Source organism: Prionailurus viverrinus, chromosome F2 (assembly GCF_022837055.1).
Source record: "Prionailurus viverrinus isolate Anna chromosome F2, UM_Priviv_1.0, whole genome shotgun sequence".
In the NCBI taxonomy this organism is placed as follows: Eukaryota; Metazoa; Chordata; class Mammalia; order Carnivora; family Felidae; genus Prionailurus; species Prionailurus viverrinus.
The window spans coordinates 64,517,235-64,529,806 of record NC_062578.1 but is presented as its reverse complement, the minus strand read 5'-3'; the positions used below and the strand labels follow the sequence as shown (position 1 = coordinate 64,529,806).

Genomic DNA, 12,572 nt, shown 5'->3' with positions numbered 1-12,572 from the left:
AGAGGTTAGAATGGGAGAGAGCCAAAGCATAAGAGACTGTTAAAAACTGAGAACAAACTGAGGGTTGATGGGGGGTGGGAGGGAGGGGAGGGTGGGTGATGGGTATTGAGGAGGGCACCTTTTGGGATGAGCACTGGGTGTCGTATGGAAACCAATTTGTCAATAAATATCATAAAAAAAAAAAAAGAAATGAAAGGTGAAAAAATGGTGGGTCAAACAAAAGGAATAAACTAGAGCAAGCATGTAAATGAGAGCTAGAGAGAAGTCTACAAAAAAACATAGAATCTGTCTTCCTCCCATCCCACAAAGCCATGGTGAGACTACACTTGGGCTGAGTGGCAACGGGCAGAAATCAGGCAATGTATTTTAAGAACCCTACTAGAACAGTTGTTCAAGTACCACCCTCTCACACCTCCCTTTACCCTTGCAATTTTATCTCCAAGTGAAAAACAGAGAAGCTGTTCTCTTCGAAGATCCAGAACTGTGTCTGTCCCAGTCTCAGTGTCAATGCCCCTAGAATAAAGCCCTGTTATTGCAGTGTTGAGTGAAGGACCAAGGCTGCCTCCCTTTTGGAACCCTCACAGGTGCCCTACAGTGAAGTCTACCAGGGATGCTCCACCCTGCATCTCCCCACCCCCAACATTCAGGTGACAGCAGGCAGGCAACAGGTCTATACTTAGAGAAAATAAACACCAACTACCTATATAAAGCAGGTTGGTACTCAATTCCAAGCTAGAAACAATCAAGGACCACCAGACAGGCACTGGAGGAAAGATACACATAAGAGAAAAACACCAGAGGAACAAACAGAACAGACCCAAAGGATAATGAGATATCCAAGGAACAGATATAACAAGTCAAAAGAAGATTCCAATTAACATCCTGTTAGTATCTCCTGAATTCTCATTATTAATAAAAGAAGAGGTTGCTAATGAAAAAAATGGGAGCTGAGAACAAAAAAGAATTATTAGGAATTTAAAACAGGGCTATCAAAAAAAAAAAAAAAAAAAACAACAAAAAAAGATGAAAGCAAAGGTCAAGAAAGCATCCCAGATGTAGGAGTTCTGATAATACTGATCCCATCTTTGGCTCCATCTAGTTCATGCGACGACTTCTCTCGTGTTTCAAGCCTCTCAGAGGTTAACGTATGTCCTGACCAGAATGTGGAAAGGCTTGTTCTGATCTTCCCTAACGTTGTTCAGACTACTAGTAGAGATAGCAGAGTTTCTTCCCCTCTCTCGACCTCTGGCACACAGATGGCTCCATGAGGTCTGCTAAATGTTAAACACTTTGACCTCTTACAATGACCTCTGCCTATCCCCTCACTCTACAAAATCTGTGGATTAAGGTCCAGACTTTGTGGAGAATAGCTAAGCACTGGATTGTCATCAGCCTGAAACCCTGTCAGTGAGTTACGCTGAACAAAACTGTGTAGAAGGTATGGAGTGGCTTGCTTTGTTTTTCCATCTCAAAGTGCCTTCTCAGTTGCGGGGATACTTTACTGTCTCTAGTCTACTTTCTAACACCCATATGGTCTGGAAAGGCATCCACTAAAATGTTAACTATGATTATGTACATCCAGAAGGTACAAGTAGAAGGTCAGGAAGAACAGTTACTTTCTCAACATTCTACTCTGTAAATACTCTACCTACTGCTTATAGGATGCATAGATTTCCTTCTTTTTTTTTTTAATTTTTTAAACATTTTTATTCACTTTTTGAGAGACAGAGAGAGACAGAGGGTGTGAGCAGGGGAGAGAGGCAGAGAGAGACACACAGAATCCAAAGCAGGCTCTAGGCTCTGAGCTGTCAGCACAGAACCTGACGCAGGGCTTGAGCCCACAAACTGTGACATCGTGACCTGAGTTGGTCGTATGTTTAACCGACTGAGCCACCCAGGCGCCCCTGCATATATTTCCTTTTAATAAAACTAGAAACTACCTGTATTTCATAAACACTAAACTTAAGGATTAAGAAAAAAAATGTTCATTTAAAAATACTGAGCTATTTAAATATTACCTCATTTTTTGTTTAGCTTTTTCAAAACTTTCCAAATTTTGAAGAACATGCCTTTCTGGCCATTCCAGGGGATTGGTTTCCATTAGACTTGAAGAACCAGGTTCCACTGAACTGATGTCTAAAGCGAAAGAAACATACATAAGTACTGAAAGTGATTAACATGTTAAATTTTGTTATATAAAAATGCATACATGTAGATCCATCCATCCATCCATGTGCATGTGTACATGTATATATATAAAGCCATGTTGGATTAATTGTATAGTACTTATCTCAGGCATTCATTAAGGATATCTCTGATGGCCCAAGCAAAATGCCATTGAAAAGTTTTTGGGGGGCGCCTGGGTGGCTCAGTCGGTTAAACATACTACTTCAGCTCAGGTCATGATCTTACAGTTCATGAGTTCAAGCCCCGCATCCAGTTCCGTGCTGACAGCTCAGAGCCTGGAGCCTGTTTGCATTCTGTGTCTCCCTCTCTCTGCACCTCCCCCCCCCCCCACTACTCACTTCCTGTTTGTCTCTCAAAAATAAAATAAACATTAAAAAAAAAGTTTTTTGGAAATGAAAAAAAAAAAAACAAACCACTGTTAAGCTTTGCCTACTTTACTGTTTCCTCATAAGAAAAGTTATGCACTAGGGGGACCTGGGTGGCTCAGTCGGTTGACATCGACTCTTGGTTTCATCTCAGGTCATAATCTCACAGATCCCTGGGTTTGACGTCAGGCTCTGCAATAGCAGTGCAAAGCCTACTTGGGATTCTCTGTCTCCCTCTCACTGTGTCCTTTCCCCACTCACCCATGTCTCTGTCTCTTCCAAAATAAATAAACTTAAAAAAGAAAGAAAGAAAAAAGTTATGCCCTAGAATTCAGAAAACGAATTAGCACTATGAGGACTCCTGTGAATAAAAGCATAACTTTGTTATTTTTTTGTGAAACTAAATGAAAAGGAGGCAACTGTATGGAGAATATACTGGATATTATGTGATTTTCATTCCAGGAACAGGAATTAATAGCATTATTTGGAAAATTTCATATCTTGAAAAGAGATTACTTCATTCTCAAAAGTATGATAATATAGTAAATAACATATGATGTTCTCAGATAAAGGTTACCTTAGAAAGAATTCTCACTTATCCATTAACCTAAGATGCCTTAACATATACATCTTCAAGTAAATCGCTAACATTAAGTGTTATTTCACCGCTAGTAAAATATTTTATGTAAGAGTGTGCTTATCTTTCTAGTTACTATGTTACAATGAACCAACACAGAGATTGCTAAAACATCACAATTCTCATCAAAAACCTAAAGAGACAGCTTTCATTCAAATGATAAATTATTAGTACATCGAAACTATTTAACACTGGAAAAATTACTAACTGTACTACTTTTGGGATTCCAAAACTATCTTATTTTTAAAATTTGTTTTGAACTATTACACACTGTTCTAATAAATTAACTGAAAATTAATGGACATCAGTTGTTTGACTAACCATCAGCTCTGACAAAAATACCCATTTTATACTTTGGGGGTCTTACAAAATGATGATTTAGTAAAGGAGTTTTTACATACAAGAAAGAAAAAAAAATAGGGGCGCCTGGGTGGCGCAGCCGGTTAAGCATCCGACTTCAGCCAGGTCACGATCTTGCGGTCCGTGAGTTCGAGCCCCGCGTCGGGCTCTGGGCTGATGGCTCAGAGCCTGGAGCCTGTTTCCGATTCTGTGTCTCCCTCTCTGTCTGCCCCTCCCCCGTTCATGCTCTGTCTCTCTCTGTCCCAAAAATAAATAAACGTTGAAAAAAAAAATTTTTTTAAAAAAAAGAAAGAAAAAAAATAAACATAAATGAAAATAGAAGCCAATTACATGTTCTTTTCCCTTTATTTATTAAGCTATTTAACCTTGAACATTTTAAAATATCTTTAATTACTACAGTAGATGGTTCCCAGCAAACACCATCCAAAAATACCACTTCTCATTTCTTAAGGGTACTGAAATATTTTATACAGCAGTAGCTTTATAATGAAATAATCTACTTTTTAATGTTGACATGGCTTTCCACTAAAAGTATAAAGAAAATATCATTAGCAGATCTGAACATTTACACGCTGAGTTCACAAAAGAATACAAGAATGTTAAATAAAAGTAAACATTATTGTTCCTAAATATTACAATATAATTAATTGTTCACTCCAGCTACACAATTTACATAAATATAAATGACAGAGGCTAAACAAACATTCAGATGCACTTTTGGGGAATAATCTAATTGAATTCTTACAGTAAAATAAGACACAATATTTTATCTTTGTGGCAGTCAGGACACCAGGACATGCTGACAACCAAAAAGCACAAAAAGGGCCTCCGAAACCAAGAACATTGCTTCTTTAAAAAAAAAAGTGTTTTACTTTACAGGAGAAACAAAGAAATAAAAGTGATTCTATAGGGAAATAGGGATTCAAAACCTTCCCTACACAAATCATAGCAAACAAAAAGGAAGTAATACTGCAGATGATAATATGTGGATAGTAATATAGGCCATTATAACCTGACATACATAAATATGAATAGATCACAAAGAAAAGGTTATATTGTAATTGGCATATTCTGTTTAATAAAGCAAGAATTATAAACACATACTAGGAGATTCTTACTAAAATATTTGAAATAATAAAACTGTGATCTTATAAAATTACCTAGAAAACCCATTTATACAGTGTGTTTATGTCCCCAGTGGTCTGAGGTGAAGGAGACAGTTACTGCATTTTGGAGTTCAGATATCACATTTGGCACTGTAAGTTTTTAGCAACTCTGTGGCAATGATTATATAAAATGGTTAGATCAAGACATTTTCTCCATGCTGATTTTTATTTGTTATATATGCTAGAGATTTTATAAAAAAAAAAAAAAGAAAGAAAGAAAGAAAGAAGAAAGAAAAAGAAAGCAGATCAATAACTCTAACGATTGTCAGTAATTCCTAATGAGCGTGGTTGTTAAACAATGGGTCACAATATGAAACATGATTGACATTATTGCTTCTTTTGCTGTATAATTCACATATAGATGTATTTACTGAAACAAAAGCTACAAGGAATGTTAAAAATCAAAACTTCATTCTTAGAGGAGTCATGTTCAAATATATAACCTGTCAAATTTCAGTTCGTGCTCCAAAAAAAAAAAAAAAAAAAAAAACACACACACAAACTTCAAGGTTTCTTTCATTTGTTCAACATTATTTGGGGAGAAATGAATTCCTATGTGCCAGGTACTGTACTAAGCTCTAGGGTATTGGAGACAGTAAGCAGGCACACTCCTTATTCTCAAAGAACATATGGTTCAGAATAAAGACACACAATTAATAAAAAATTACATACATAGCATATAATTTAAAATGTAAAAAATAATTCAAAGAAAGATACAGAAAATGAGTACAAAAGGAATCAACTTAAAGTGAGGAAGGTCTGGGAAAACCTTTTTCAGGAAGTTAACATTTAAGTCAAAGTCTGAAGAATGACTGTCAGTTCATCAGGAAAGACTGGGAGAAAAGTATTCCAGAAAGAAGATACTGCATGTATATAGTTCCCGAGATGGAAAGGGATGTGATGTGCTCAAGGAACGGAAAGACTCTCTGTGGTACTAAGGAAACAGAAATGTGACACAGGAGGAAGCTAGAATTCTAGAAGCTAGTATGAGGGCAGACATCATGTAGGGCTTTTGTAAGCCATGTTAAGGATGACACATTCTATGTATAATGGAAAGTAATGGCAAAGGTTTGAGCAAAGGAGTGATATAATCTGATTTACATTTTAAGATGAGCACCCCATAACTCAGTGTGTTAACAGTGTCCTAGAACTTGACTTTGTATGGGTAACTAGAAGATACACATCCTTACTTACAAAAAAACAATTATTTCAGCCCTTCCTACCTTCCAACTGTTATCTCCTGTACAAATCCTCTGATTAGGGCAACTTCTCTCTTGGTCTCAGTTTGCCCTTTCTTACCTCCATGACCCTGGGTATATTACTTCTTCTCCCTGGAAAATCCTATCTTCTCCACTCTCTCTAGAGCCCATGAATCACTCAAGACCTACATCAGAGTCCCTTGGCTCCTAACAAAGTGTTCTGTGACTATCCTACCCTTGTTATATTCCTTTCCTCTAAACTCACATTCATTAACTTAAAAACTAATATATGGCACTTCATATCAGGCAACTTTTTTTTTTTTGTCTAAGTTTATTTGTTTATTTTTTTATTTTTTTCAATACATGAAATTTATTGTCAAATTGGTTTCCATACAACACCCAGTGCTCATCCCAAAAGGTGCCCTCCTCAATACCCATCACCCACCCTCCCCTCCCTCCCACCCCCCATCAACCCTCAGTTTGTTCTCAGTTTTTAAGAGTCTCTTATGCTTTGGCTCTCTTCCACTCTAACCTCTTTTTTTTTTTTTTTTTCCCTTCCCCTCCCCCATGGGTTTCTGTTAAGTTTCTCAGGATCCACATAAGAGTGAAAATATATGCATACCAGGCAACTTTCTAAGCAATTATAAATAATTCATTTAATCCTCATAACAACCTTTGTCATTTCCAATTTTTTTTTTTAATTTTTTTTAATGTTTATTATTTTTGAGACAGAGAGAGACAGAGCATGAATGGGGGAGGGGCAGAGAGAGAGGGAGACACAGAATCTGAAACGGGCTCCGGGCTCTGAGCTGTCAGCACAGAGCCTGACACGGGGCTCGAACTCACGGAACGCGAGATCATGACCTGAGCCGAAGTCAGCTGCTCAACCGACTGAGCCACCCAGGCGCCCCTGTCATTTCCAATTTAAATATTAAAAATAACTTGAAGCTCAGAGAGGTTAGAAAACTTGCCCAAAGTCATATAGCAAGTAAGCTGCAGAGCGGCTTCCATCTTGTTAGTCTGGTTCCAGAGCCCATGATGCAACCAAGAAACTATGTCTCTTTATTGAACATATCCCCCATTTACAAGGAACCTTACACTGTCTCCAACATCTTTGACATTACTCTGCATTGCTATTGAACTTTGTTACTGATACGTAATGATGATGATAATGATAATACAAATAACAGCTCACAGGTTTTTGGCATCCATTGTGTTGCTTATGCATCAACTCGTCTACTCCTCGCAATAACCCTAGTAAGTGGGTGATATTAATCCCATTTAAAACATGAGGAAACAGAAGCATGAGGAGGTGGAAAAACTGCCCAAAGACATTCAGCTAACAAGTGACAAAACTCAGATTTGAGCCCTGGCACTCTAGCTCCAGGGCCTGGGCTCTTGAAATGTCACAGCATGCTGTATTTGCATTTTGCTTTCAAAACAGATCATAAGCCATAAAGTTTTTGTGTACCTTTATGGTGTCAAAAACAGAAAACTCATTCAACAAACATTACTGTTAACTTGATTCTTTGGTCATTTTCTTATTAACCTATGGAATAAAAAAGGATTCTCATGGAATAAAAACAAAAAATTATCCTGGACTTTTAAAATGCTAGGCAATCACCAAATGCTTTCTTGTTAGATCCTGTAAAGCTTCACTCCATTCAAATTCATCACAAGAATAGGAACCAGGAAAATAGGAAAAAAATGCAAATGAATACAGAAATGATATCCTGCTCCTTCAGTGAAGTCTGGTGACTGTTCCTGCTACAATGAATGGCAAATGTGGAGCATCTTACTGTATATAGTTTTAACTATAGTAAATTTACTGCGTAGGTCCTACTATTCTTATCTCATAAAAACGTAACTCAATAGAAATCCACCCTTTCTAGTAGCTTTGTAAAAGCAGTAAGAGGAACCACCTTAAAATGCTTCTCCCTCTGCTCAAAAACCTCCTTAAAGAAAGGAGTGATTGGGATGCCTGGGTGGCTCAGTCCGTTAAGCATCTGACTCTTAACTCAGCTCAGGTCATGATCTCACCATTTGTGAGATCGAGCCCCATGTCGGGCTCTGTGCTGACGGCATGGAGCCTACTTGGGATTTTCTCTCTCTCCCTCTCTCTCTGCTCCTCCCCTGCTCGCCACACACACACATGCATGAGCTCTTTCTCTCTCAAACAAACTTAGAAAAAAAAAAGAAGTGATCAGAAACTTTTTAATATTCAAATGATGAGAAATAGTTCATCATATATACACACCATACTTGACTATGCAAATATATATCACTAATTAAATTTATAAGATACATCTTGATTTGACCAACATTTTATTAGTTTTAATGATAAATCACTATAATAAATGCTAAACATACAAAAAGAACCAATATTTAAACCAACAAAAAACTTACCATTTGACATATCGGAGGTTTTAATTTTGTCTGTCTTTATTGAAATTGTTTTAGGAAGAAAAGCATCAAAATGATCTACAAAGTGTTCCCTTGTGAGTACTAACAGATTTTTGAGTTCATCAACAGAAACTACTTCAGGCTGCTTTGCCAACTTTCTCCTTTCTGTAAGACAACAAAACAATATAATTAACCATATGCCTATTATTTTAAAGCCTCTCTAGAAGTACATCCACTACTCTTTCATGGGAAATGTTTTCAAAAGTAAAACAGTTGAATTTCTCCAGCAAATCAACATGCCTATTTTCCTTTTAATCCCATTTGTAGGTAATGACAGAATTTCCAGTTATGTGAGATAAACAAAACTAGAATAATCTGTTAATGCCAACAAGTGATAAATGGTAAATATATAGTTTACAAGTTTTCAGAATATAGTGCAGACCATTAAGGACGTTGGTGTTTATGTGAAAATAAAACCTGTAAGACTCTCAGTTACATGTGGTCACTTGACCAATTCCATCTATTTCTTCTCCTTCCTAAAACCTAAATCTACAACAAAGGAATAAAAAAAGGTCAACAAAAGCAGAAACAATTAATAATGACAGTTTTTGACATTTTAGAAGAAGAGATGATGGTGGAACAGTAACTGAGTTGGTACCGGACAGGAAGGGTCCACTGGGTGCCTGCAAAAGCACTACTATGTGGTATTAGAAGACGACGGTGAGATCCAGGTTAAACTAAGACTGGACGCATGGATGTTTAGAAAAGGAGGAGACAACTAAATAAAGGTCTTCACCCCACCCTCCACCCCTCACAGCCAGGAGACTGTTCTCATTTTGGGGGGAGGAAGCTGAAAAAGAGTCCCAGCCTACTGGTGTCATCAGGCACACCGAAAGGTAGCACTGAAGCTGGGGCTAAAACTGGGGGATTAAATAGAGGTCTATATACTGAAAGGTCCAACTCCAAGCGCTGTAGCCAGAAAGCTAGGAGGCATAAATGCTTCCCAAGAAAGATGAAAGGATTCCGCTTTTGAAAAACTGAATGCCCCCAGAGAAAAGAGCTTGGTCCTGATATTGAGGCAGAGGTAGGGACAGGAGCTCACAAGCAAAATGTTGATTTGTAACTCCACCACTCTAGAGTACATCTTGCCAGACAGTATATTAGACTAAAGTCCACAAAGCTTCCCATTTAAAACAGGACAGACAGAAACGAGTAACTACACATTTAAGAAAAGGTGTTGAGGACAGCGGGGACTCTGCATTTCCACGGTCTTATGTTTACACATGTAAGACTTGAATTCAGTAACACCTGTAGCTCCCTTCTCCCAGCTGTCACTCTTTGAGCTAGTCTGGAGAAGAAACAAGGCATTCGCTGATCAGATCCTTCTCCCCAACCTTCCTCTGAGCTGGCAGGTTCTCAGAATTTATGCTCTCTGCAATGTGATAAGGGCCCTGCCCCAACAGGGCCTAGCTTTTCAGTTGCCTAGCTCTTCATTCAAGAAGGGGAAATTCAATTCTGGGTTATATATCAGAAAACTCACCTGGCCATAGATCTAAAAAGTCATATCCTTCAATCAAGCTTTTACCTGTTATTTATTTCCATCTGTGTGTTTTTACGTTTATTTCTCAACTGGGTGGGTAAGGAGGTTTATTTATTGCAACCCTCAAAATAGGAAAAAATCTAAGATGAAAAGAAAGACTAAAGCAAGCAAAGAGGAAAAAAGAGCCCAGCAGGAAAAAACAAACAAAAAAGAAAAAAACATTGCAGAGAACAAAAGAAAGCTTGCTATCATTAATATTCTCATAGAAATAATCAATGCTTTGATAAAGGAACAATTGATGAACAAGAAAAAAACTTTTTAAAATTAAGTACATGAGAACTCAAATTTTAAACATACCATAAAAGGGCTTAAAATAAAATGCCAGATATTGTCCAGAAACTAGAACAAAAAACAATATGGAAATAGGAAAGAAAATTGGGTATTCTGTCCAGAAAAACCAATATATAATTAATAAAAGTTCTAGAAAGAGAAAAAAAGAGAAAGGGAAAGAAATTCTTAAAGAGATAAAAATTTTCAGATGTAAGAATATGAATCTTATATTGAAATGGCTCATTGAATGGACAACTTAAAAAACTGGGGGCAGAGGGAGAGGACAGCAAATACATACACACTATGATTCAGAGTAAAGCTTCTGGAGATAAAGATTCCAGAACGGAGTAAAATCAAATAAACCAAAAATAAAGCACTACAAAGGATAAAAATAGGCATTAGATTTCTTAATAGGAACACAACCATATAGAAGACAATAAAGTAACATCTTCAAAATTCCGAAGGTAGATAGTTTTCAACCTAGAAGTATTTATGACTTGTCAATCAAGTAAAGATATTTTCAGGTAAGCAAGAACTCAAAAAAAATTATGACCCATGAACTTTTATTCAAGTAGTTACTAAAAGATAGTCACCCACCAAACAAGGGAGTAATCCAAGAAGGAACACAAGGGGTCTGGAAAAAAGGAGACTCCAAAAGAAGAAAAGAAGAAAAGAGAAGTCTCTAAGAAGTCAAGAGGTCTAAGAAGCAACCTGAACACAACAGAGAAAAATAGTAAACACTCTGGGAAAAAAAATGAAGAGAAATAAAAAGGAACTGTGTTTGAACATATAATGAACTTATTAAGTAGGTAGAAAAATGTTGGAGCCTCTGGAAAAGTAACAATATTTTGCCTGTACAAAAGAATGGGCAAGGGCGCCTGGGTGGCGCAGTCGGTTAAGCGTCCGACTTCAGCCAGGTCACAATCTCGCGGTCCGTGAGTTCGAGCCCCGCGTCAGGCTCTGGGCTGATGGCTCAGAGCCTGGAGCCTGTTTCCGATTCTGTGTCTCCCTCTCTCTCTGCCCCTCCCCCATTCATGCTGTGTCTCTCTCTGTCCCAAAAATAAATAAACGTTGAAAAAAAAAATTTTTTTTTAATAAAAAAAAAAAAAAAAAGAATGGGCAAATAAAAATGATCATCCACATCATAAGAAAAACAAAGATTATACAAGAGAGGTAATTATCATCATATATTGCAAGACTCAGTGGTAAACTTATTTATATAGTGATAATAATGTTAAAACTAAACACTGACCAAAATTCATGACTTCACTGTAAAGGGTGGAAAGAGAAAGCAAAGGTGATATGAGAAAGCTAAGTCTTTATCTTCTGTGTTAGATGCCAAGATAATGTCTGAAACTGGCAAATCAAAAAATAGCATACACACATTACTTAAAAAAACTAGAGGAAATGTTAGGAAAACCAGTTGGCAGAGTTGAGGGTAGCTGTCTACAAAGACTGAAAGATGGGGAGGAAAAGGGAGAGTATTGCTGGTACATGAAGTTTTCAATACCATTTGCATTTTAAACGATACCCATGTGTTACTTTTGTCAAAACATTACATTTTTTTAAGGTTTATTTCTTTTGAGAGAGAGAGAGGGTGAGTGGGGAAAGGGCGCAGAAAGAGGGAGAGAGAGAATCTCAAGCAGACTCCGTGCTATCAATTCAGAGCCCAATGAAGGGCTTGGTCTCCTGAACCATGAGATCATGACCTGAGCCAAAATAAGAGTTGGACACTTAACTGACTGAGCCACCCAGGCGCACCCAAAATATTACATTTTTAAAACACTTCTGAACTAATAGCATTTTCTTCTATAATAGTAAATTGTAAATTCATAGAATTCAACTCAACATTTATGGAGTTTATCGTCTACAAAGCACTGTGCTGTGCTCTTGGACACAGAGGATTAAAGTCCAGAACATTATCACATGAGGTCGACACATAAATAATGTAAGAGAGTAGGCTGAGAAGAGAGTAGCCGGTCTAGAGATTCTACTTGAGAACATGAGCTTTACAACAATGTCTCTGCAAAATCCCACCCTACCAACATGGATATTGCTAGGATCATTCCAGTTGTGATCCAAGGTGGTTCCTGCACTCAAGAACATTAGTAATGGTAAAGTAAGATTATAAAATATGCTGCTGTTATTACAACTTCTTAGTGAGAAATAAAAAGCTTCATTTCTTTTTATTTTTTGCACAATCTGCTGGGAGTCATTCTAAAATTAAAAGTTATCAGTGGTTTGTTTTCACATGAAAGATGCACAATAGGTAATATGCTTCAGAATTTAGCTCTACATTTTTATTGACATTAAAAAGAAACTTAAATCATGAACCTGACCCATGCTTATTAAAACAGTCGATTACATTACAACATTGGGCTATCT

At 37.2% G+C, this 12,572-nt stretch overlaps 1 protein-coding gene across 4 annotated transcripts in view; it reads right to left on the bottom strand.

Moving 5' to 3' along the window:
• MTBP (MDM2 binding protein) overlaps nucleotides 1-12,572 on the bottom strand; it is an 87,652-nt gene that overhangs the window by 21,275 nt on the left and 53,805 nt on the right. For all 4 annotated transcript variants that reach the window (XM_047842221.1, XM_047842224.1, XM_047842223.1 and 1 more), the window contains exons 14-15: nucleotides 8,321-8,482; nucleotides 2,019-2,136 (exon numbers count right to left, since the gene is read on the bottom strand). In XM_047842221.1, coding sequence (XP_047698177.1) covers nucleotides 2,019-2,136; nucleotides 8,321-8,482 — 280 coding nt within the window. The remainder of the gene's footprint in view (nucleotides 1-2,018; nucleotides 2,137-8,320; nucleotides 8,483-12,572) is intronic.